This window comes from Macaca nemestrina, chromosome 12, assembly GCF_043159975.1.
Source record: "Macaca nemestrina isolate mMacNem1 chromosome 12, mMacNem.hap1, whole genome shotgun sequence".
Lineage (NCBI taxonomy): Eukaryota > Metazoa > Chordata > Mammalia > Primates > Cercopithecidae > Macaca > Macaca nemestrina.
Window position 1 is genome coordinate 77,987,674 of NC_092136.1, and position 27,231 is coordinate 78,014,904.

Genomic DNA, 27,231 nt, shown 5'->3' on the forward strand with positions numbered 1-27,231 from the left:
CCAAGGTCGCACAGTCAGAAGTGGCAGGGACAGGGTTGAAACCCACACCTTCTGTATCTAAAAGCCCTTCTTTCAAAAGTGACTGGGATTCTGGAGCTGGAGTCGGTGGATGTCGGCCTGTCAGAATCTAACCAATAGAACTTTTTGCCTGATCCTTGCTTCTTGTTCATTCTCATGTGTTCCTCTTATCTCTGGCAGCTGTTTAGCACAAAGGAAACACCTTTGTGTTTATTCCTCGCTTCCTTCAGCACTTCTGGGTATCATTCTAAAGGGCGTTATTTTTTCCAACTCTTATAGTAGGTCAATTTTATTGGACCCTAGGCTTTTCATTTATTTTGTCTTATTTTCTCCTAAACAACTGTCTTTGCTTTGAGGAAGAGGGCTTGGGGCTTTTTCTTACCATCTTGTCTACAGCTACACTTAGAAAAGGCCCTGCACCCAGAGGAGCTGTGATGGCCATTGTGAAACACTAACTAGGGCTGTCTGTGAGTGCAACGCAGGTACAGCCAGGCTGCTCTGCTCTCATTACACTCATATGCACGTCTGCCTGCCTGTCTGTCATTTATTAAGCATCTTCTTTGGGCTAGCACTGGAGGTACAGAAATGAATAAGACCTATTCTTATTCATGAGGTGCATAAAGCCTATCAAAGGAGACAAATTTATATAGGCAAAAAATTTCACTGCTAAATGCCCTAAAGGAGATGTACAAAACATGGTGGGAACTTAACACAGGTGTGGCCATCTGAGAGGGCTGTAGATGATTTGATCAAGAAGGGCCAGGCAATATTTAGATGTTGTATTGGTTCTGCTTGGACCATATTATAAAGTGGGGAAGTTTTAAAAAAATACTATTAAAGTAGATTTGCAGGTTTTTTGATTGCCACATCTTTAAACCTCTCCAAGTTTGTGGCTCAGAAATCTATGTTGAGAATATGTTAAGTTACATGGTTCACTTCAGCTTCTATTGTGCCACTTGGTTTTCACTCAAGTCCTTACATTAACAATCCTGCCAACCCCCTTCTCCAAGGGGCTATCAAAAACCACCTGTCACTGGCAAGACTTCCATCTCTTCTCTGCCTCTGCTCAGTCTTGGGAGAGGTATGGATGTGAAAGCACTGTGTCAGCTATAAAGCTTCATTTGTTTTGTTATTATGAGCAGCAAAGTGCTCCAAATATGGCTACAAACTGAATGTTCTGCCGTGAAGTAATGGGAAATTGACTCATTATTCTTAAATGGGACAACAAATGTGAAAGTTGCTGCCCAGTACAAGATCTGGGCCAAGGTAGCCGCTCACTAAATAGCTGATCAATCAGAATCTAAAACTTGAGTGTTTCAAGGACTTTAGATAGTTGACCGTTATTCCAAAGTAAAAGAAAATAACATGTTTATTTCCACTTGAGATGTTCATCACAACAACCCATCAATCTGGCCACTGTGTTTTCCATTCAAAGGAAGAAACATGTAACAGTTGTATACTCCAGCCTAGGAGGGATTCCTCCAGAAGTGTTTGTAGACTATGGGTTTCTGTATAGTAGGAGCCTGCTGGGAAAGATGGGAGGCTACCAGCATGGCCACCCCAAAAAGTGATTGAGAAAGAAGTTTTAAAAGTGAGTCCCAGGAGCAGTGCTGTGACACACAGGTGGCTATCCAGGCACTCTGACTCAGTTGCTAACATCAGCCACCTTTAGTGATCTAAACAATCACAGTTTTCTCTTTTCCTCAATTAGTCTCATGTCAACTTTTGTCTGTCCAGCTGGGACTTGTTTTCAATTAAGCCTCATTTGTATTTGGAATTAGTCATGGAGGAAGTAGGGTCTGATCTTTAAGAATGGTAGCTGACTGCTTTCTTTTGCTGTAAGATAAAGCCTCTTATAAGAGACAAAGAGTATCTCTCGCGTAAGAGCACAAGCTTGAGAGGCATATCAGAGTTTGGCTGTACCACTCAGTGGCTGTGTGACTCAGGCACGTTATTGAATTTCTTTGAGCCTCAGTCTTTTTACTTACAAACTGTGGTTGTTGGGGGGGTTAAATAAGGTATGCATGATGCACAAAGCCTGGCATACAGCTCAAACATAATATCTGAATCTTCTACTCACCTTTACCTTCTCTCTATTTTGGGCAGAGGGCATATAATATCATATGTTGTACCCATAACCTCAGGTGGGGCTCACAGAAAGGCAAAATAGGAAACTGAGGCAGTTATCTAGATCAGAGTCAGCAAACTTGTTCTGTAAAGACCCAGAGAATAAATAGTTTAGGCTTGTGAGCCATATGGTCTCTTGCAATTACTCAACTCTGCCATTATAGCTTGAAAGCAGCCATTTTTAAATGAATAAGCATGGCTGTGCTCCAACTAACTTGATTTACAAAAATAGGTGATGGGCCCGATTTGGTCTGTGGGCTGTAATTTGCCAACCTCTGGTTTAGATGCTTCAGGATGGTGAGACAAAGACAGCTGCCATGTACTGAGGGTCTACTAGGGCTGGCCACTGTGCTAGGCACTTTATATAGATTTCTAAAATAAGTAAATTTTTGTTAAAAATATTCAGATCCTGATTTTCTAGGGCAGATCCAATTTTACACCATTTAATCCTGAATTTTTAATAAAAGCCATGTGTCGTAATAGAGTGAGGACTTTGGAGGTAGATCAGCCTCAGTTCAAATCCTAGCACCATCATTTTACTTACTACTTGTGTTATAACTGGCAAATTATTTAACTCTAAGCTTCAGTTTTCTCATCTGTAAAATGGAGATAATACCTGATTCTAAGAGTACTTGAGAGTATTAAATGAGATAATATATACCAATTATTTATCACAGTGGGTAACATACATAGGCATTCAATAAATGAGAGCTGTTATTATTATTATTATTGGATTTACTTGTTTTAAGTTTGTATAACTTCACTAAGAAATTCATAAACAAGAAAATAACCCTTTGCCAGCCCAAGTTGTATAATGTTTAGGTCAAAAGCTATGGTCCTCATAAATAAATCCTTGCCAAAAACAATCAAGACAAGCACTGGGCTTGTCTCACGGCACCATGAACATGCAGTGCAGTGAGAGGTGGCACGATGGGTTCAGGGCTGCGAGTCCCAGTGCAGGCCACCATTCATGCTTTCCTAGCATACTGTACTTCTCTCAATAGCAACAGTCCCAAGGATACTTACATGATCAATTCTGCAATTAGTTTCATTGTCTTACTTCTTCCATTAGAATGTACCAGTGCCTGCACATAGCAGACACTCAATATATATTTGTTAAAATGAATCAATGAGAGGGACAAGAGACCTGGGTTCTGGCCTAATATGGGGGGAGTTGGGAAAGTTACTTTCTCTCTTTGGGTCTCAATTTCCCCATTTATAAAATAAGGATTTGGATGAGATGATCCATTAGGTCCTTCCGGCATCACTGACCCAATAGAGAAGGTCAAAACAACTTCAAGTTAGTTGATTCTGTTCTTAAATTCAACCAGCTTTACTCAGTACCTGGAGGATACTGGACTTTGTGTTAATTAACAGAGATGAGATATATCATCTGCCCTAAAATTTTTTATATTCTCTTTATTTATACCATACTTTGTTCCAGGAAGGGTTTAAAATAGGTCTTATAATCACAAACCATACTTCTCAAAGTGAACCTTGTGAAATAGTAGTTCTATGAGGTCTTCAAGAACAAGCTTCTGCAGTCAAATAAGTTTGGAAAACATTGCATTCTATACTCTTATTGTAGAAAGTCACACGAATATCAATATATTAAAGGCTCCAAGAAGTCTTAGAATAAAGAAAGCTGCTTATTTCATTACTACTGCATTTTCCAACTTTCCCCCACCCAGTAACCTGTGTGATATTCCATTCTATAGAACACCCTCAGGGAAGCCCTGCTCTAGTGAACTCCTGTGGGCACATGGCATCTTGGGCACATAGTCCATGCTGCTCTGAGGCTGTCTGAAAATATCATCACCAGATCTTTAGTGGGATTAGGTCAATGAATCATTGAGGTGCCAGTTTGGAAGATGTGGAGCAGGTGTTCTCAGGGAGGGTTAACTCCAGATGTGGAATCACAGAGAATCACAAATGTGGAAATCCACAGTCAATTTCTTCAAATGGACCAAGTGATACCCTAAAGATCTGCACTATCCTCTAAGTTTCAGAGGGACTGTGAGTACCTGTGGGTGGAACAACGTTTGCTTTCATCCAGCCATTTGCTTCTGGGATAATTACACCCCTAATAGCCAGCATTACGAAGACTCCTCCAGGATGACTTGCAGACTTTCTTAAAGCAATATGTCCATCCTTACCCGCTGAGGCTAATTCCACAAACCCTGAAACTCATCAATAATTCAGAGAGCCCACGTGACATTAATAATCCCTTCTGGAAAGACCCACACCAGGCATTTGCTAGAGTCAAAATAATGTAATTTTAAAGTTTAGAGAAAGGCTAACAAAGCTTTTCAAAAGAAATGATGCCCTTTGAATTACAAGGGACCACTTTATCTTCAATCTCCTGCTTAGGCCTATGAAGAAGTCCCCCTTGCAGCTAGCACCAGGTATGATTAGAAGACTTTCAGAATCCTTGAAGGTATTATTTTTTAGTTAAGTGGCATGGATGCCATGCAATACACTTATCATATATCAAATGGCCCATTTCTTTATGTTTCTCTTACTGGTCCTCTTATACTCTTTTCTCTCTCCATATTCACTTCCCTAGACAAAGCCATCATCATCTCTTACCTAGATGACAGCAATAGTCTGGTAATCGGTCTTCTTGTTCTCAATAGTCCCCCCTCAATTCTCCTTTCACAATAGGGCCAGACTGATCTTCCAAATCACAAATGTGATCTAGTTATCATCTTGCTTTTAAAAACCTTCAGATGCTTTCTTATACCCTTACGTTAAATTCCACAATCTATAAGACCCCAACAACCTAAGTTAGTGGGGTGGCTACTTGCTAAGTGGTGGCCTTTGGACTTCCCCTGTCATAACTCTCATCACACTACGTTGGAATTATTTGTTTTAGTGTCTTCTCTGCTAGACTGCAGGCACCTTGAGAGCAGGGACCATATCTGTTGTGTGGTATTCATATTTCCTAACACTTAGGAGTTCAGCAGATTTGTTGAGTAAACATTGTTTCTTTACTCTCTACCAAAGCAACTGGGAAGCAATGAACAAAATCTTGCCCATCTTTGAACAGTAAAATACTCTACTCTGACAAGACCTGAACTTCCAAGAGACAGATCTCTGGATTATTTTTTTAGAATTAGTATCCATTATACCAAAATATCAGCCAGATGAGTGCTTGGGTCAGACCTAGATTTTGCCAAGAAACATTTGCCTTTTAAAACAAGTTATGATTCATTGACCTAATCCAACTAAAGTTCAGGTGATGATATTTTCTGAACTAAAGATCAGAGCAGGTGATTTGAGAAAGAATACAGGCCACTTCCCAGTGAGGGTGCCAGTTTGGAAGATGTGGTATGGAGGAAAATATATTGGAAATTATGGACATTCTTGGTGACTTAAGGTGACAGAAGATAGAATGTTGAAATATGGATAAAGCCAGGAAATGCAGAGTCCTGGTTCTGCTACTTACTAGAAGTGTGAGCCAGGATGACCCACTCAACTTCTCAACTTCAGTTTCCTTTTTCAATCAAATGGGTATCATTATATCTATTCCCTTAAAAAAATCACATGACTCACCTAAGACTCACGGATGTGAAAAATCTTCACATAGTAGGAAAATTTTCCATCAAATAGACGGTAACATCATAAAATTTAGCCCACCCTGAAGAGTCCTCTGCTAATGAAAATTGTGAAATGCCTGTTTTAAAGAGGCTCAGAGGTACTACTCTTTCTTGCTGGAATGATTTTATTCTCAGTTGAGGACTAGCACATGAAATATGAAGACCCTTGCTCCTCCTCCATCTGATGGATCCTATGCAACACCTTTGCTGTACTTGGCAAAGCTGTCCCAGCTGAAAAGCATTTAGTCAGTTATGTTTCCCCAAAACCCTTTCCATAAGTTTTAAAACAGCTGTTGCTATCTCTTATTAAAAGCCAATTTAGCATTTTCCTTTACGGTTTCAAAAATTAATCTAGCTAATGAAGTCCTTCAAATTAAGGATGAGAACAAGTATATGATGAATAAAGCAGTATAATTCATACTTATTGAGCATAATTCCTGCCTATATACTAAGCACATTGTATTCATTACTTCACTTAATCCTCATACCACCCTTATGAGGTGGGTCCTGTTAGCAAGATAAGTTAAATCACTTGCCCACGGTCACTTAGTTCACTGCATGTTGAAGCTGGGATTCAAACCCAGGCAGTCCGACTCTAGAATATGTGTCCCTATCTGCTGAGTACATATTTTGTACCAGGTGCTGTGTTAGGGCCTGAGAACAAAAAGATGAAAATGACATGGTATTTCTCCTCAAGGAGCTTAGAGTCTTTTAAGAGCACACATATCTGATTATTCTGAGACTTATTCTTAGAGCAATGTGGCCAAATTGGAAAATCAGGTACCACCTAACTAATGTAAATGTTTAAAATGGAAGGAGTTACTTTGCCTTTAGGGAATACTCTTCAAAGACAAAACTTACCAAAGTCAGGCCTTCTCTGAAAAGGAAAACAAACAAATAAACAAACAGACCATCCGCTCCCTGAGGTCGGGGGTCTGTTTGTCCCCTTGTCTCCAGACCCTGGCATAGGTGCCTAGTACACAGTAGGTGCTCCATAGATGCTTGTTGATGAATGAACACAATAGTACTACAAAGTAGTCCTTAAAATTTCTTAACTTGCTCTTGGGTGTCCTCCTCTCCCAGGCCACCCACCCTGGTTGCCAGCATATTAATTCTGGTGGACCAGGTGCCATAACAGATGGGCAGGGTGACATGAGATGGGGTGGAAAGAGTGAAGGGTGTATGTACATGGGGCAGGGGGGAGGGAAAAACAAAAGTACAATGGTATTGTCACAAACAGATATGAGCATCTGTGACACTCCAGGTATATCAACCACCTTGTGACCGAAAACCCATCCCCTTTGGGCAATGGATGTTGTGACAAAACTGGGGATGCAGTAGCATCCAGACATCATGCTTATGCAGTGTATATACATTTTTATATACACACTTCTTTATGCTCAGACACAAACACACACACAAAGACAACAGGAAAATAGAGGAAGGAAGACCATACCTTTAACTACCCTATCCAGATAGTGAGCTAGGGAGATAAAAGACAGGACATTTAAGGTAGGATCGAGTAAGTGCAATATCGCCTGTCACATAACCATGCCAGATGCTAAAGAGACAAAGGGATTGTGCCCCACGTTTGGGACAGGCCTATGCCACGGTGGGGAAAATAAAACCAAAGACAGGACGACACGAGAGAGGAGGAGGGAGAGCAAGCATTCTCCAGAGATGGCCAAAAGGAACTTCAACTCATTCTGTGATCCAGGCATTTGGAAATGTGATCATAGAAACAAGAAGACATATGAATAAGGAAAACAGACAAAGAAGGATGGGAAGCTGCAAAAGTGGCCACACTCCTGCTCTGCCAGCTTTGTCTGGCTTTACAGAAAACTAGAGCCTGTCCCTTTGACTACTCAGAGCAGCATCCAACTTCCCTACAGGTGAAGCAGCCATACCAAGGACAAATGGTACCCCATTTGGGCAGAGGCATTTCCAAGAAGTTGGAATTTAGAAATATGCAAAATTTGAATAATCTCTGATATGCACTAGTGAAGGGGGTTGAGTCTTTGATCAAATATACTGCTGGATTATCTGTTTGCCATTCTTGAATTTTTCATGTACACATGTGCCCACATATGCTTGAATGCAGAATGCTTAGTGTTCTAAGTAAGACGCATCCCTCCTTTGTGCATCTTACACAGACTATGAGGTGCAGGTCAATGGATGTCACTGTGAAAAACAAGACAAAGCAAAGAAAATCTGAGCATTTCTCAATGCTTATTAACCCTAAAGAAAGAATGATGTGTGCTTTGTTTTCCAATGGAGGGGTTATGTCCAAGCCTTGAATTATTTGGCCTTCTAAAGTTTTGCTTATTTGAGGATGGGTATCAAAGGTTGCTCTGAAATAAACCCCACTGTGCATATATATTGGTGTCTGGCTGAGTGTTTACAGCAGGGCAGGCCTCTTAAATTCCTTGCATGAATCACTAATACCATTTCACCTGCCCTACATAGCCTGTAGTTATAGCCCTTCGAGGAGCTTCTCTTTCCTTATCTCTCCACACCTCCCCCTAGCGTGTTGTGCAAAGGCTGGGTAGCTGGGCAGTCTCCTGAAGGATCTGATGCCTTCAGCCGGCTGCACTCCAGCCTCAGCTGAATTTCACACATGAATCAAAAGTCCATCTGACAGGACTGGACTGCAACGGTGTGGCCTTATCAGAAATCCCTAGGGTTATTTAAACATTCTTACTCTCTTCATAGAAAAACATAAATTATATATTTTTAAATTCTCTGGATAGAACAGATATTGTTGTTCATCAATATATATTAGCCTCAAAGACTAGTGGATAAGAGGCTGTGTTCTTAGTTCAGGTATCCATGTGGTCTCTGGTTCAAGATGAAATACACTTCTGGAGCCTGCACAGCCAAGTGGAAAATTGGGAAGAGGAAATTTTAACTGAGGATACATGCCTTTTTTCATTCTTATAGATGTTGTGGAGTCCATGAGATGTAGGATATAAGATGGGAACATGAAAGGGAGTACTTGTTAAGCAGGGATGAGTAAACAAAGCTATGGAATGCCAAACAATGAAAAATGGGAATAGCCCACACGAGAAATGGCCTAGGAAATATCTCAGGCTAAAGGGAAAGCTTTCTTGATTCTTGGCTCTTCTGTCACTTTAGTCTTAGTCAAGCTAATTTATCTAATTTTGCAAAGTGGTCTAAAATGTTTTACATCTCATCTCCCAGGATATGCTATCAAAGAGCATGAATACATAGAATCACCTGGCTTTTGTGGTTTTTGTTAGCTTTCACATCTGCAGAATTTTTTGGAGCGTCCTAATTATAGTTCTTGTAATAACTCTGAATCCAGTTATAGAAGAGGTGTAGTGAGCCTAGATTTTTTTCCCAGGGATGGCTAGGCTGGATGAGATGCCATCACTGGGATCCAAGTGGTCATAGCATCCACTGTGAGGGAGTTCTCTGATGAAAATCTTTCTTGATTGTCTCCAAACCTAACAGTGGTATCATAGTTCTGGTGGTGAGTGAAGCTTATATCCACTCTATAGGATAATCTCCCCAGGGCCAGGGGCTGGCTTAAGAGAGCTCTCTCTCTCTTCTAACGCCATTTTCAAGAACCAGGTAACCATGCTATTAAGTGAAAATATGTTTTTGATACCTTTAAAAATTCTTACTATTTCCCCAGACCACAGGTAGGAAAGGAAGTCAGTGGAAATGATGGAGGCAGGCTTAGGTTACCATCATCACTGCGAGTTTTCAGGAGACAAGAGTAGACATTCAAAACTTCAAATCCTGACTCCACAAATCAAAAGGGATTCCTTTGCTACAAAGAGCCCCAAGCCACACTGTGAATCCAAAAGCTGGTAACAGCCAGTTACTACCAAGTCCATGAGTTTTCCGAGAATGGAACAGAGCTTCCTTGTCTGTGGCTACTGAAAATGGGAATGACAAATGAGTCCTTGAACTTTACTGCCATTTATTTATAAAAGGCATATGCGGAAGTCCATGCTGTGGTTGCTTTTATTGTTTGAAAACCTTGGCGCAAATGCTCTTGAGTACAATTGTTTAAAAATTCATGATTTTAAAGTACCAACTTTTAGAAAAGATGATGCAAACTTTGCATCATGAAAGGTGGATTCAGGACTTCATCAATTCCTGCATCTTTCTCTTCAGAACTTCAGGATAAAGATGATGGCAGTAGTCATCTTTCCTCTTGGGCCACGCTGTTTCTTTGGCATTTGCATAAATGTTTCTCATACCCCTACTATGCTCCTATCTCTATGTGAAAAGCTGGAGATAATAATGGTACTATAGCTATTTATGCTACAGACTGAGCTTTTGGCATGCAGTTGGTCTGCGTGGTCTTAGGTCTTTTTGGCCTTTCTCTGATCACCAACATAAAAACTTCTTTCCTTGATTTGCCTCTACCAAAAGAGGTTTCCAAAAGTTTCTCTTGGGATAATCTTTAAAGTCTTCAGGGGCCCCCTATCCAAAGTTATGGAGAACATGGCAAGAGGCTTTTCATTCTTACTCTCCAGGAGCCTCAGGGCAACTCGAACAGCTGCATTGTTGGTACATGTTAGGCCACAAGAATCAAGGATCACCACAGCAGGTGATGGGTTGGTGGTTCTAGTCATCCGAGCTTCTTTCAGATGGATGACAAACCACCAAAGAGATGTTCTTGGTAAGCTCTTGGATACATTAGTGCTCTTCTCTCTTTGGATAAGTGGTCAGTGACGCCCACAATGAAAGAAATTCAAAGCCAGGTTCCCACCCCACCACATGTGGGCTGAAGTCTCCCAGGATCATTAGCAAACCAAACTTGTGCTCTGATAACTTGAGGTAGATCCCTGTACATTTTCTCTCTCTCCTTGTCAGCATCTTTCCTGTCAAACCACAGGTCCTGTTGTGAGTGAATGCTTTCTGAAGGGATAACCATAGCATCATCACAGCAGCCTATACCTCATGAGTGATTTGTGGGCTCTTGGTTAAGGATTTTCTGATTATGAAAAAGAAATCTGAGAACTATCAGGCAAAAGTGGACAAAGGGCCAGGTGTGCTGGCTTATGCCTGTAATCCCAGCACTTTGGGAGGCTGAGGCAGGTGGATCACCTGAGGTCAGGAGTTTGAGACCAGCCTGACCAACATGGAGACACTCCGCCTCCACTCAAACTACAAAATTAGACAGGTGTGGTGGTGGGTGCCTGCGATCCCAGCTACTCGGGAGACTGAGGCAGGAGAATCACTTGAATCTGGGAGGTGGAGGTTGTGGTGAGCCGAGATCACACCATTGCACTTCAGCGTGGGCAACAAGAGTGAAACACCATCTCAAAAAACCAAAAAACAAAAAACAAAAATTAGCTGGTGTGGTAGTGCACACCTATAGTCCCACCTACTCGGGAGGCTGAGGCAGAACTGCTTGAACCTGGGAGGCGGAAGTTTCAGTGAGTCGAGATGGTGCCACTGTACTCTAGCATGGGCAACAGAGTGAGACTCTTCCAAAAAAAAAAAAAAAAAAAAAGTGGACAAAGCACGGAAGATTTTGTGGCTTTTCTTTATAATTTCTCTTCATTGGGAAGTCTGGTTTTGCTCACTCAAGTAATTGTATCTTCAGGGTATCATTTTGATCTTTACCCCCAGAGGAAGTTTTGTTTAAAAATCAGGATTTCTAGGATTGGACAGCTTTCCTGAAGTCTGGTAAATAATTCTGTATATCTGGTATCTTGAACAATCACAGCTTTGGAGTCAAGGCTGGAATTTTATTAATGTAATCAGAAGCTGGCATTTTCTACAGGTGTTTTCAGACTTTAGAGACAAGGGGCACTGAGGTGAATAGAAAAACCATCATAGAATTGATCCAAAATGTTAGTAGTGTTTTCAAAGAAATAGGAAAAAAATTAAACACCTTGTTAAATTTAACTATGAGTTTCAGCTTTCTCAAAGGAAATCAGAGGTCAAGCCCCAGACTTCAGGGATCCTTAAAACTCCCTGAAAAGAACTAAAAAATATGCGTTTGGTGACTCTCTGTTAATCATATACTTTCGAAACAGATCCAAATCAGTCCATCTTACCTTAACTTCTTCTGGACTAGGAAAACTGGGTTTCACATACACAAGTGGGAGTATTAGTGTCATGTAAGTAACAGTAAAAATGAAGAATCCCTCTTTCTTCACGAGGTATTTTTAGGAGCAGGTGACTCACTTTTGGGCTGATGGGTATACAGTTCTGTGGGCAGTGGAGAAGGGGGCTGAAATTCTGTCACCCTCGGGGACCTCCTCCAGCCACTCCATTCTGTGATTCACGGAGAGAGAAATTAAGCCTCAGGCAACTGCGTGGTCTGGCCCTGGTGCTTTTACCAAAGACCCTTCTTCAAGATGCAAAGAGACAGGTGATTCCCAACATAAGGAATTAGGATTGAATATAAAATATTTTTGTTGTTTGACAAAAATACTGTCATTGAAGAGGTGCCACTGTCAAATTCCCTTTTATTCTGAAAACCAATCTCTCTTGAGAAGAATCAAGTAGCTTCCATGAAAGATAAGGTGAGCCAAAGGCTCCAAAAGAAGATATTTAATTCCTACGTTAATAGTCTGCTCTGGGAAACGTCATTGGGGTAAAAAGGTTTTTAATGCTGGGGACTTGGCCATAAGGGGCCTAGATTTGTCTTGTTCTTTAAATTCTGTATTCCTGCTGTAAGGTAATCAAGCCATTCCTTCCTGTTTGTGCAGGGCAGCAGTATGTAAATAAATAGACCCTCTTTTTTTGCTTCCACTGCCTAGAGGTCTCTAAATCAGTGTCGTGGATACCAGCTCTTTCTCTGGTATGGGAAGTAAAAATTGCAGCTAGGAGCTAGCTGCACGATAATGACCTATTGTATAGTAATGAAATCTGATAACAAGAGAAAATTTAACACTTTGAGTTTCTAACTGTTCACATCAGCAGTGTTTTTCTTTTCCTAAATGACTCTCACAGGGAGTACAGTTCTCTGGAAACAGGGAAATGCTTCTCGTTATCATGAAAGACTAAAAATGGATTTCCCCTTCTCATTTCTATTTCAACAAGAAAAGGATGGCACCATTGTTTCTCTACTTTGCTTCCCCTCCCTCTTCCCTTATATCCTACGGGGTTATTGAAGTGTTCCTTCAGCACAAGGGTGCTGAGTTTCTCGTGGGGATGCAGCTGGCCACAGGCAGAGACCCACAGACAGAAGGTTACCATGCAGGAAAATTAGACAAGGACGAAGAAAATGCTCACCACACAATGAGAGGTAGTAATAGAATTCCCAGCCAAAGTCCTTTCAACTGAGCCACTATGACTAGTCCATTGCTTCTTCAATGTCCTATGACATTTCTTTGGTATTTAGGACTGTCAACCTTCTTCTTATATTGTGCACATTTACCTTGATGTATTTCTTAGTGGAGGGAAAAGGTATCTGCAACCCCAAGGTGGAATCTCTTCTAGAAGAGCGACAACAGAACATACAGGAGAGGTAGGAGTGGATGGTTTGACTTCTTGGCATCAGAATAAAAGGGACATTTTTAAGGCCAGACTGATGAATATCCAGAAAATACTGCCTGTAAAACAGCCTGCCCACAAGCCCTGACATGAGTCATGTGTGACTAGATGAAGGGAGAGGTTCCCTAAGATGAGATGCGTTTATCTTATAACATTTTTGTCCAATATTTGCAAATGTTTTGGAGTTTGGTAAGATGAGCTGAGGACTCTGGAAGTAAGAGACAGCAAACAGAATGGGCCCTCTCTGGGCTCTGTTTTTTGTTTTTTGTTTTTGTGTTTTGTTTCTTTTTGAGACGGAGTCTCGCTCTGTCACCCAGGCTGGAGTGCAGTGGCATGATCTCGGCTCACTGCAAGCTCTGCCTTCGGGTTCACGCCATTCTCCTGCCTCAGCCTCCTGAGTGGCTGGGATTACAGGCACCCGCCACCATGCCCGGCTAATTTTTCGTATTTTTAGTAGAGACGGGGTTTGACCGTGTTAGCCAGGATGGTCTCGATCTCCTGACCTCGTGATCCACCCGCCTCGGCCTCCCAAAGTGCTGGGATTACAGGCGTGAGCCACTGCACCCGGCCTTTTTTTTTTTTTTTTTTTTTTTTTTAAGATAGGTGTGGGCTTTCTTCTGGGCTGGGAGGCTGAAAGCTTGGTTCATCCTCAGTCATGTAGAAAAGGGAAAGTGAGGTGAAAGCAGAGTTTAAAGAAGAGGGCCCCTTGGATGACCAGGGCCACTTCTCACTAAGGGGTTTCCAGGACAATTGTAAGGGAGGATGACACCGACATAAAGAAGCCATTAAGGAGCACACAGTAAGATGACGCAGCACAACCTGCAATGGCTGCCGCAGTGGCTGCCATCGTGATGGAGTGGCTCTGTTGAGGGTGGGGGCTGGGCAGATTAGGTGACAGACTCCGAGTGCAACTGCCACAACACGGCACAGTCTCCAGGAGGGACAGGAGCAGGTGCCTCAGTAGCAAACCTGGACTTTGTCATGCAACGGCTGCAGAGCAAGCAGCTGGTAAGGAAAAATCAAGTGTCAAATTCCTGTTCTACCTCTTTGAAGTTCTGTGACCTTAAGCCTCAGATCCTCGAAAATGAGGAAATAATACATACTGCTTCACAGGGTAATTGTAAGGAGGATAAAATAATGCAGCTAAAGTTCTTAGCACAGCTCTCAGCATGTTGTGAATACTTAAAAATCAGAAGCCATTATTATTATTAATATTAATAAATGTAAGGTGCTCCATGACCAAAACCAGGGATGTTTCAGGGGCAGGGACCAAGGATATAAACTAATGTTAGGCTTCAAAACGAAAACAACGAAGACTAAAAAAAACCCTCAAGGGGTAAGAGGTAGCTCTGTTTGCTCAAAATTCCTCTGTCTCTCCAAAGCTGTGGGGCTTGTCTTCCAGTTTCTCTAAGACCCAAGAGGTTACTTTCTGAGCCAGAAAGGCACCTGGAATCCTGCCTTCTAAAGCCATGTGCTCACCAGCTGATCACAGACCCTTCATTAAAAAAAACAAAAAACAAAAAACAAAAACAGAAGGGGAAGAAGTTAAAACACACATATATACACAAACCAGTTGATTCAATAAAGAGCTTTTGGTGAGTGCTCATTCCAGGATAATAAACCAAGCAAAACGTCTGGCTGAGTTTAAAATCAACAAAACCAGCAGGAAAGGCAGAAAGAAGGGAACGAAGTGATCAGCTTGTTTTCAGAGCCGCTTCAGCAGGAGCTGGTGCCGAGGAGCCCCCAAGGGAGGGGAAAGGAGACAAATGCAGACAGGATGGAAACTGAGGATGGGGGAAGATCCCAGGCCTAAGGGACTCCAGATGTGGCCTCAGGGCCTGTGGGGAGCTCTCCCCCAGGATTCCAGACCTCTTGCGGAATTCTGACCTAGGAGCCCAGGGGGCATGGAGGGCTCAGAATTAAGCCCCAGCCATCCTAGCAAGATAATGCATTGGATAATAATGGCTGCATGTACTGGGCACTCCACTGCATGCCAGCCTTTGCTAAGGTCTTCACATGTATTATTATCCCCATCTTACGAGTGATGAAACTGAGGCTCCAGAGTGTTGACGGGGCTTGCCCATAGCTGCTAAGAAGTGCTCATCTGCCTAATTCCTGAACACAGAGCTCCCTGACACAGAGCCACACTGCATTTAGCCTGGAAGGAGCTAAAGAGCAAGGTGTGCTAACCAGCTAACCAGGCCCTGGGAAATGGAAATTGGGAGTAATAAGGTTTAAAACACCAAATTGTGAGTTTAAATCTAACCGATGGCTAGGAAATGCCAGTCGTAATGCCTCCAGATGAAAGGACTTTCTTCCCCATCCCCACATGCAATGAGGGCCCAGGCTGGCCCTGAAATGCCCTGACAGACAAAGGTGTCCTGCAGACCAGAGAAGGTACCCGGGGCCTCGGCCTGCCATACCGATGGTGCAGTGTTCTCCATTCCAGCCAGGGCTGCACTCGCACTTGCCGTCGCGGCAGGTCCCGTGCTCCGCACAGCGCGGGTGGCAGGCCCGCTGGTCGCAGGCTGCCCCCATCCAGCCATCCTCGCAGCGGCAGGTGCCCCCTACACACACGCCGTGGCCGCCACAGTCGGCAGCACAGATCTCTGTGGGGAGGAGCAGAAGGAGGGAGGACACCAGGGCCAGGAGGGGAGGCAGTGGCCAGAGGGGCAGGGGAGGGAGGAGAGAGAAAAACAACAAGTATTGAGCAAGTTATTATTGGAAACCAAAGTCACACTTGGCTACATACCTGGGCTTCTGTGACAGATCGGGATTCCAGAGGTTCGGGAGACTAATCTCCGTGGACAATGACCCTCGGATGAGAACAATTCTCTGGGCAGAACCTGTCCTGTGCCTGTTTCCCCACCAAAAGAGGAGGGATTGTAGGGCTCTGCTCAATTTGCTTCTCCCTCTTGCCAGCCTGTCCCTGCCTTTGTGCTTGCCCGTTCCAAAGGGGACTGGCCTTCTGAACAGATGTCAGGAAAAGTCAAATGTAATTAAAAACCGCTTATGTATGAAAACAAAGTAAGGATGAGTCCCCGTCGCCAAATGAAGTGCTTGTGGTCTGGCTGGGCACGTGATGAGCTCTGGGGCCTGCATTTCATGACTGCCTGGACTCTGATTGAGGTTGGGGTGCGGGAGGGAGGCTGAACCCCAATCCCGTGAGTATTCTCTGGGTTGTTGTCCAAAACCTACAGTTTGTTCTGTACTTTTGCTGGGTTTATTCTCTTTCAGCTTCCTGCTTCCTCACCCCAACTCCAAGAACCATCTAAATGGGGTTTCAGATCCAAAGCAAACGGTTTGGAGGGGGGCCCTTCATAGCCAGAGTGGAGCTGCCCGCCCTTCACAAAGGTCCATCTGTGAGACGGTGCAAAACACACAGGGCCCGATTCACAAGCCCCTCAGGCTCCAGGTCAGCAACAGCTTCATGCTTACTGCAGGCGCAGGTGGTAAAGTCTTCCAAAATACAACTGCTCTTTAGGAAACAGGTTGAGCAACCACGTCCACTGAAGCTCTCTGCCAGGGCTCTGATGGAGAGAGACTGACTTGATTCTCATGCCTCGTGGCCCAACATGCTTCAAATTCACATGAAAATCTCAACCCTTTTCATTTCTTTCAGACTAAATTAGCTGGCACCTCTGTCAAGGTGTATTTGCTCATCTCCCTTCCAAGCTGCACGCTTGGTTTAGAAGCTGCTAATATCTTAGCTACTTTGAAAAAGAAAAGAAATCAAAATTAGGTCTCAGGGGATCAGACCTTCCTACCAACCTACAAGACAATGAATAAAATGTTTGAGAATTAAAAAAATAGTAACAGTTACCATGTACGTTGTATTCCTGTGCCAGACATCCTGCCAAGCACATTACCTCAAAAGGGAGGTACTTATTATGTGCAGTAACACATCAGATTCTTCAGCCGTAAAGTGGGAAGGGATATCTCTGACCTGGAGCCAGGGACTTGGGTTCTATGCCAGGCTCAGGAGCTTCTAAGCTGTGTGACCTGGGGCAGGTCCCTTGACTTCACTGAGCTACAGTTCCTGTCTGGAGAGTTCCTGATCCTGTCAGACAGTTCCTTGTCTGGAGAGTGTGAGCTGCATGATGCCACCTTGCAGCAGCCCTTTGCTGACCTAACTGGGCTCTGGAGAGCACCCAGTGAAGTGGATGACAAATAGGCACGACAAAGATCAAGCAACCCAAGAAAGGTTTCCTGAATTGAGGTCAGCACAGTGAACTTTAGACAAGGAGTCTAGGAGGTTTGTGAGATCTATGCCTGCTCAGCCACTGATCTACTGTGTGGCTTTGGGGAGGTCACTTCCTCTCTTCTGGGTGTCAGTTTCCTCATCTATTGCACTGGAACCTAATGGTACTTAAGATCCCTTCAGGCTGTAAGAATGTGGGATTCTATCACAGAGCACCCTCCTTGTTAGACAGTGTAATCTACCCCCAAGAACTGGCTGAAAAGTACTCCCTCCTCTGAGAAATCTCCTGTAATTCACCCTGTGGGTTATTCACTTGTTTCTTTCCTTCCCATTTTTACATGGTAGAGTGGTTTTCTGTTTCTGTGTCTGTCTTATCATCAGACTAGGAACCCAAGGCTGGTCTAATTCCTTTGATCACCTCTATCCCTGGTACCAAGCACAGATCCTGGTATAGAATAGACCTCTTATTAAGGTTCGTTGGATGATGGATGAATCATGGTATGCCTGAGGCTATAGGCGCCTGAGAATGGTAAACATTCATTCACCACACCCCACTTAGCCTGGCTGAAAAGTCCAGCCAGGCCCACCTGTCTGTTTCTCTCTAGCGACCTGCCTGTATGAGACGGTCCCGTGTGAGGACAGGGCTGCGGAGCTATGTCAAGCAGCCCCCTAGGATGTTGTTTAAGCTCTTTTCCTTTCTGGCTCACATAGACAACACTTGGTCTTGCCTCAAGATAAAGAATGACAATCTCCAGGCCCCAGGACACCCTAGGTCCTGTCTCTGTAATTCCCATTTTTTCTGCACAACATTGAAAGGGCAATGACTTCCTGGTGACTCTGGAGGCTGAGTCTGGGGTCAGGGCTGGAACTTTCCCTTGAGGGCCCTGGGAGAGATGAAAAATCAGCTTAGTATTTGTTTGAGTTTACTCAGCACTTTTTTCCAGGTGGTGGTTTATGGTGTGAAAGTAAACAGCAGAAAGCATACTATTCACTGAGGTGTGAGCCAGGAGACGGGCAGGCTGCTGGGGCCAAAGCCATGGTGTTTTCAGGCAGCAGAGAACATGGAGCCCATCAGGGACCAAGAGAAGAGGCAGGCTTTTCCCCACAATCAACTTCCAGACTTCATGTCTTAGCTAAAACGTACTTCATTGCTTTGTTAAGTCACCTGGAGACAGTATGGACGAAAGACAGTAAGACTTGGAATCAGATGTGATTCCAGATCTCAGTTCTGCTAGCTCTACGACCTACTCAATAGCTGTAAGCTTCCTTTTCTTCCTCTGCAAAGTGGCGATGATGAGGGCAACCACTTCAGAGGCTTCTTCCTGCCTTATATATAGTAGGTATCGATAAATTCATACTAATTCATGTATTCTTCTAATAATATCCACACATGCCTACTATACGCCAGAGACTGTACCTGGTGCTAGAAATACAGAGGTCAATAAGATATAATCTCTGCCCGCCAAGAGATCACAGTCCAGATAAAGCACAAACTAATACTGGCATTCAAAAGATTATCCAAATAACCTACAGCTATGACTCATGCCTGCACCTTTTTGCTATGTACAATGAATTAAAGAACATAGAACTTAGGATCAGACAGGTCTGGTCTACCCATGGCTTTGCCACTTACTGGCTGGGCAATCTGCAAGCTGCCAATTATGTAATTCATTGAACCTTGCTTTCCATTTCTGTAAAATGGGGTTAATAATTCCCACTTCAACAGTTTCACAGGGTTGCTGTTAGATCAAATGAGGTAATATGTGGGAAAGCCACTTTTTGTTTAACTAATGCTCACATCAAGTTTTACAGTTTGCAAAGCACTCTTCATGGACAATTTCTCACTGAACTACAACAACGAGGCTGTGAGAATGCCTGGCAATTATCCTTCTTGGTAGTGTGGATACTGAGGCCAGATAGCATGAGGACATTCTACAAGGGCATGTGATCCTCTAGTGTCTTTCACTGTTTTGACAACCCTTGGAACAGTACTTCAAGGGAAGCATTTTACAGATAAGGAAACGAAGCCTTAGAACAGGCAAGGAATGCAGACCTGTCATGGGTGGGCTTCCACTTGAGGGAAACTCTCAGCTTTTCCAGCAGATCCCCACCTCCTGCCACTTCTGGCCCTGCTTATCCTTTGTTATATCCAAGTCAGACCCTGATATGTGTGAGATGAAATGAGATCCTCTACACAGAGTTTCCCAGGCACTTAGTCTTACCCTTCCCATCTGGAGGCTATGGTTCTGTCCATCCAAACACTCCACTTCCTTGCCAGTTTACACTAGATGTGCTCTCCTGGCATGAAGTTAAAGTGGCCTGGTGACTGGGCACCCCTCCACCAGCCCTTTACAAGCTGGGTTGTGAGCTCTTACACATTTTAATGGAAGGGGCCTGAGCAGGGCGACCTCGATGTTTATGGGGTGCTAACTGACAGTAACACAGCCTGGGAGCACTCGGGTTCTCTGCAGATAGGCCCATCTGGCTGAGTGGAGAGACCCACAGACTCAAGATGAGAGTAGAAACCTGTGATGCTACTTTATCATTTGGCCTCAAGTCATGGTCCCTATTGTTTCTTTTTTTCAAATACCTTGAAACAAAAGGAACTGTTTTATTTTCCTTCTCAGATTCTGCTTTGACATTAAAGCAGATATAATTTGACAGCTCATATGTCTTTTACATAACGTAAGTGGTCCTTTGTGAAATGTGGGTTATGGCTCCTCTCCTAGTCACAGGTTCCCTTTTGTAAACTGGGAATGACATCAACTACTATACTTTGGAGGATTGCTGTAGGAATTACTTTCATTTGGTTGATTTCTTGGATGCTCCCTGTGTGCAAGTCCCACAGTGGGTACTGGAGATCCCATGGTGATTATGACAGGCATGAATTTTTTCCTGACCTCAAAGAGTTTACATTCTAGCATGGCAGACAGATATAACCTAAATCAATTTAGCATGAATGAAAGTATAGCTTCTAACATAGTGCCTGGCACATATTCAAGATATCATAAAGACACACATTTTTATAAGAAAGGAAATGAAATGTAGTGGCAAGTACACTAGACTAAACTTAGAAGATTGATGTGAATTCTGACTTTCACAACATACCCAATAACAAGGGAGGGTTTGAGAAATGCTAGTTGGCTTTCACATGACCAACATCAGAGCTTTCTGAATTAATGTTGGAGGGCTGGGGACTGGGAGGAATCTTTTGAAGTACTAGAAGTACACAGCCATAGGGTAGACTTGGGTTCAGATTCTGACTCCCCAATTTCCTAGCTGTGGGTCCTTGGGGAACTTAATCTCTCTGAGACATAATTCTTTACCCCTAAAATGAGGAGAGTAATAATGGTCCCCCTCTAGGATGAGTGGTGACAACTGAAGGAAATAGTTTACATTAAAAGCTGTATGTACACTATGCTGTGTATATGACTGATGAGGACCTAAGATGATTCCATCAACACAGCTCCAAGTCACCCAGCAGAGGAACGTGTTCCTGAAGAATGAAACATTTGCTTTTCTAGTAGTAGTCTCAAACTTTGGGGCTACTAGTAGAAAAGCATGTTCTTCCTCTGGTCACCTAGCATGGCATCATCAGCCAAGAGTATCAAAACCAAGGTAGAAGCCATTTGTATTTGTAGCCTGGACTTCCTCTCAAAATCAGGGGAAAATCTCCAACTGTCCTAAAATTCCTATTCCAAGCTTACAGAGTTCTTGACTGAACCGTACAGGCCCTTGGAGATGAACCTAGCCACAGGTGAGCTCTTCCCCTATAGAAAGTCAAACCCATAGCACCACCCTTTCCCTACCCCACCTCTTCCCTGCCTCACCCGTGCACTGTCTTCTCTCTAGATTGGAAGCCCACCTGATGGGAAGGTCCAATGTGGTTCCCTGGCACTAGTACCAGGTGTGGCCCAGCATGGCTTTCAACAAATGTTTGCTGAAAGAATAGATGAATGAAAAAAGCTTCAATGGAAGAGGTGTATGTCAGTTGATGTGACTCTATCTCAGTGCCATGTTGTATACAAGTTATTTTGTTAAATATATTCACGTAGAGGCTCAGTGTCCTTTGTGCCTAAGCTTCTTAGAAACTCATTTTCTCCAATCTCTGTGTGTGAACTCTGTAATTTAAAACAATGCCTTGATCCTTACACCCACAGGCACATCTTCTTCATGCTAATGGCCAAGTCACACCTGTTCTCTTTCTATGATGTGGAAGGGGGTGAACACACGAAGAAGAGGCAAAAGGGTAGGGAAAAGGCTCTTGGTTAATTAAGCCAAAAAATGTATATGTACAGGAAAAGCTGCCCCAAGCTCCTCTCATTAGATGTTAATCCCCGTGCAAGCCCAGATGAAGCCTGGGACCTATTGCAGCTACGTTTTAATTTGTCTGGACTTACTTTACAATCCTGTTCATTAAAATAGCTAGTAGGGGAATCTGTGCCTTTCTCCTAAAGGGAGAGATTTATGCATAATTTTCCCATAAAATTTCTTCTACTTGGAAAGATGCTCAAAATTGATACAAGTAAGGGATAGAAGGGCCCCCACCCAAAGATCTGCACACCTTCCTGCTAAGCAAGGAACAGGTGCAAATGAAGCTGTTTCTAAAATTCCAGTCATGTGGAAACAGAGTCTTGGCCCCCTGGGACCTCCTGGGAAGTCCTTTAATAAGTCTCCATTTAGCACTAGAAGAGATAAGTACAATTGTTCTATTTTGCTGAGGACCTGAGATTCCAAGAGTGAACTTAAGAAATTTTAAAAGATGGTTAATTTTAAATGATTTCTGACATGATTTTTTGTTTTATCACTAGCTCATCTGAGTTACTGCATAACTGGGGGAGTTTATCAGAAATTCTGGCATACTTAGAGTCCAACAGTCAGCATTTGAGGCAAAAATAAGAAAATGAAGTACCTTCAATGTTCCAGAACTGTAACCGTTGTTGTTGGAACACAAATATTAACTCATTAAATTCTCACAATAGTCCTGCAATGATGCTTTCACTCCCATATCATAGTTGAGGAAACAGCTTGAGCTAGAAATGAAAGGTGGCTGTGATTCACATGCTTTTTGGCCTATGAGTTGTGGAATCAGGTTTAGACAATACCTCAGATGCCATATGAGTGTATCCCCCGATTGCTAATTACATCTTAGATCATAGCCCCAGCTAGACTCTAAGATCTCTGGAATCAGTGTTTGAGTTTCCTTTCTCACCTCAACCCAGTGCTGACTGTATTAAGCACTTTTCCTTTTGTTTGTCTGTTTATCTGTCTGTTCATCCTCCATTCATCTGTCTGCTCATCCATCAGTCCAACTATCTGTCCATCCACCCAAATGTGTAATCACCTAATCAGCTGTGTGTCACCAGGCCATCTAAGTGTCCCAACTATTTCATGTTTATGTGCTGGAAAGCATCAGGGAAAGAAGAGGTTGAAGATACTGGAGGGAGCAAGGGGATAATCAACTGAGGTACCTTTCAACAGGTAGAGAGGACTGTTTCTGAAGTACAATCAGAGGGATGGGCATAGTGGGTACTTCACCCTCTGGGTAGAGGGATCAGAGAGTCATGTGGGACACAGGCTGTATGGGGAGCAGGCAGGATAATGGGGCGGCACTGAGCTACTGGCCTCAGCGTTCTCAGTGAGGTAGGAGGCAGGAACCTCCCTGGAGCACGGTGCTGGTGAATAGATGTGGACGTTTGAAAGAGCCCCTTTGGCGAATGAGAGTGAGAACTCACAAAGTACAAGAACTGCAGCTGGGAGGGCCCAGGAGAGGCTAAAGATCATGAGCATGATGTGATTTGGCTTAGTGGCATTCAGAAGCCCAGCTGTGAGATCAGAAATGGTGAATGGTTAAAACGATCCTGGGTTTTGCAAGGTGGATGTGGAATAAAGGCACAGAGACCAGGGGAGCTGTGAGTGAAGGTCCAGGGGAAGAGCAGAAAATGAAGAAGGAGATCAAGCCAGGAGAGAGCTGGCACTGGGCAGGAAGTGGCCTGGTTCTGGCCAGGAGATTTCCTTTAGGTGGACTAGAGTCAAGGGAGAAAAAGCGCAAGAACAGAAAACCAAACATCGCATGTTCTCACTCACAGGTGGGAACTGAACAATGAGATCACTTGGACTCGGGAAGGGGAACATCATACACCAGGGCCTATCATGGGGAGGGGGGAGGGGGGAGGGGGGAGGGATTGCATTGGGAGTGATACCTGACGTAAATGATGAGTAGATGGGTGCTGACGAGTTGATGGGCGCAGCACGCCAACATGGCACAAGTATACATATGTAACAAACCTGCACGTTATCCACATGTACCCTAGAACTTAAAGTATAACAAAAAAAATAAAAAAATAAAATAAAAAGAAAAGCTTTGGGCTAGGACAGACTTGAGATTTAATGTACTGTGCTCCATGAGCCAGATTTTGAGGGGAACTTTCAAGTGATTTGGATTTACGTTTGTAAATGCATTTATACATTTTCCCAATATTGGTGATATATTTAAAAATAAAACAGAGAAATCAGCAAATAAAAAAAAAAAAGAAAGAAAAAGAGGAAAACTAGAGGAGCAGGCTTTATGGTCAGAAGAGAATTCTCTAGACGGGAAAACTAGGGCCTATCTAGGCAGTACCTTATCCTATGCCACACAGTGACATGCATGTCAGTACTTGAGTAGGAACTTGCTGGCTACCTTGGGAAACAGTCAATGTAAGGGTGCAGCTGGACAAGTAGCTGCCAGAGGGTGGTCACTGCACTCTTTGGCCCTCTTCTGTGCTCCTGCCTGTGCCATTTCCATAGTCTGGGCTCCTTTACCGTGATCTTCATGTGTTCAAATCTAAATGTGCTTTGAGTTCTGGCTCCAGTGCCACCTCCTCCTTGAAGTCCCCTCCCGGCTGCTGGAAGGAGTTTCACCTTCTGCCTTCCCAAAGCACTTTTATGTGGATCTTCTTTTCTCAGGGTTATTAGTCTACCTGAGTTGTCTAGAGAACCCTGCCATCATCAAATTAATCTCTGCATTCCCCTGTGAGTCTTACACAGGAAACATGTCTTCTGACTGTATCTGTATTGCCAGATTCCAGTGGTAGAGGACAGAGTGCTCCACGTAACTGTTCAAGATTCTGTGGTTTTTCACAGAGCAGAGGCTTGGAATCAGGTAACTGCCTGCTCTGCTACTTCCTAGCTATGTGAAACAAATACTGCGTCGCTTTGAGCCTTATTTTTGTCATTTATAAAATGGTGATAATGATGTCTATCTAACAGAGTTTTGAAACAGATTTACAAATATACTGAGCATCTACTCTGTGCCAGATATGCTTAGGGGCTGAGGATACGAGATTATATGAAATTACTCATATCCACAAGAAACTCAAGTCTGCCTATGTGTGTAAATGAGCACAATGCCAGTCACCATGCCCAGCACACAGTAGGCTAATTAAAAGTTAACTTTTTCTCCCGCAGACCAGATCTCCCCATATTCTGTACAAATTAGCATTCTGAAGGTATGGCACTCACACTGTCTCCCTCCCTCCCTCACTAAGTTGGACAGATGCCTCTTAGTCTCAGTGCAGGTTTCAGGAAGCAGCCAGAAGGGGAAGAAGGTACAGGAAAGGAACCTCTGACTTCCTTACAGTAATTAGTCTCCTTTCGACACTGAGGCCAAACCCAAGCTACTCTCCTGTGCTTTTCAACTTCCCTCCCCATCACCCGAGAGTCAGAGCTGCTTCAAGCCATGGCTCTGTTCCACGGATCGAGATGGCAGAAAGTTAATGAGCCTTGGAAACCACACGGCCTTTCACCTCATTCAAGGAGCTTGGAGAGCTTTCAAACCAAGCAGAAAAGTGGATTCCAGTATGTGGGTGCAGAGCAGGTCTCCACATCTATTCCCCCAGGACTAGATTTTCAAGTCTTTACAAAGCACCTACCACAGGAAGCAGTAAACCACTGCTACTCCTCTTAATTGGAGAGTATCTGGCTTCCTGATTAGAGGAGTTCAAACCTAGCTTGGAGGAGGCCTCCAAATAGGAGCTGACTTTGCAGAAGGATAACAAGTCAGGAAAGAACTAGTGAGCAAGGAAGCCAAATAATGTGACTTGGATGTGTATTTTCAGCCAGGACTGGAACACAACCAGGCCCCCACTAAAAGGTCCCAGCTGGGTGAAACGAAGAGACAGCTGATGTCACACTCTCTTCCCAACAATCTCTGACCCTAATAACCTTTTGTAAAAGGCTCATTTCTCCACTCAGTCGTAAGCTCATCTATCTAACTCTTTCCTGGACACTTCCACCTGGCCGTCCCCCAGGAACCTCCAACTGTACGCTGACAATAGAGTAGGTTTCTAAAACCAAACCTGACCTTGTCACACCTCCACCTGAAACTTCTCAGTGGCTCCCAAAGACAGAAAAAACCTCAACTCCTTCAAGATTATTCATGCTGGCTTCCCTCACCTTTTCCCCCTCTTACTACTGCCACAAACATCCTAAGCTAAGCCACTTCAAGCTACTCATCTTTCCTAGAAAATGTCCTGATCTCCCATCTTAGTATATGTTGCAAATCTTTGACTTCTACAATTGGCTGCTGCAAGTTGCTTGCCTCTTCCTTTTATCGCTACCTACTCGTATCTAACCTCCAACACCACCTTAAATTCCACTTCCTCCAGGAAGCTTCCCTGACCATCGGTTGAGAGCAATTACTCTTTTTCTGAAACCCTTGTAGTAATATTAGTACACCAAAGTCATGATCCAATTTACATGGTTCCTCTGGCAGTGTTACTGAACGAAGTGCTATCCAAAACCTGATACCTGATTTACTGGCAGTTTCGGCACAAACCTTGGTAATAACCAATGGCAGAGTTGTGCAGGGGATAAACACGGGCTCTGAAGCCAGAGAAACCTGGAAGTGAATCATCGTTTTCTCAGAGTGTCTTTGAGCAAGTCACCCGAGTTCTCCGGACCCTGGTTTCCTGGGAGTAACACCATCTGCAATGTCAGAGGTTAATGTATTTGCTGTTTGAATAAATAATGAAGCACATACATGAAGGAGCTCTGTAAAATATAAAATTTCCATTGAAAGAACAGGGTTTTTTAGATTACAAGTTATAATAACAGCAGTTTGATTCAGGAAGACAACTAGAGATTTTGTACAAGATATCAGCTTGGGCATCCAAATAAAAACTTCATTCTGAAGCCCAATTTCAGGAGGGCTTATATTTGCATACTGAAGAGATCCAATTCTGACAGAAAACGTTCCAGGGCTGTCAGGGGAAATTCTACTAAATTACAAATCTGCCAGCTCTTGGTTTATCAACCTTTAACTCTGGCAGTATTTAGCAGCATGCTTGTCTGGGCCCAATTTTCCAGTCTTTGATTAAATGTTAGGAACTGACCATCTCATTGTGTCTAAACCTCCACACTACCTCCCAGGCAACTGGTAGGCTCTTCCATGCCTCCCTCTGACACTTCCCTTCCTCTCTATGCCAGTGTCAATCTCCTCGATATTTATTATTCTGAACTTTGATTTTAGGCTGTCACTCGCTGTTGTGAAGGGGTACAGGAAATGTCAAGTTTCAATGGCTATTATTCCTCCGGAGAAATTCTAACCTTGAGTTTCCCCTCCTATAACATACCTATACAGAAATAGCCTAGCTTGATTGTTTCCTTTTGATGTTTAATTGGATGTCGGTGCTGTGCTTTCTGGGCTGAGAAGCTAATGCTTCTCAGAGAAGGAACAATTCCGGGTACACAAATGAGACTTGTAACAGTGGAGAATGCTCAATGCTGAATCTAATTTTCTTTCCCATCCATGAACAT

At 43.4% G+C, this 27,231-nt stretch overlaps 1 protein-coding gene across 24 annotated transcripts in view; it reads right to left on the minus strand.

Moving 5' to 3' along the window:
- The window catches only part of LOC105468948 (teneurin transmembrane protein 4), a 3,228,145-nt gene that overhangs the window by 112,989 nt on the left and 3,087,925 nt on the right, over positions 1 to 27,231 (minus strand). For 22 of the 24 annotated variants that reach the window (XM_071075888.1, XM_071075902.1, XM_071075903.1 and 19 more), the window contains 2 exons: positions 15,656 to 15,841; positions 7,201 to 7,227 (listed from right to left, as the gene is read on the minus strand). In XM_071075888.1, the coding sequence (XP_070931989.1) occupies positions 7,201 to 7,227; positions 15,656 to 15,841 (213 nt within the window). The remainder of the gene's footprint in view (positions 1 to 7,200; positions 7,228 to 15,655; positions 15,842 to 27,231) is intronic. The other 2 variants (XM_071075900.1, XM_071075899.1) reach the window with 1 other exon arrangement.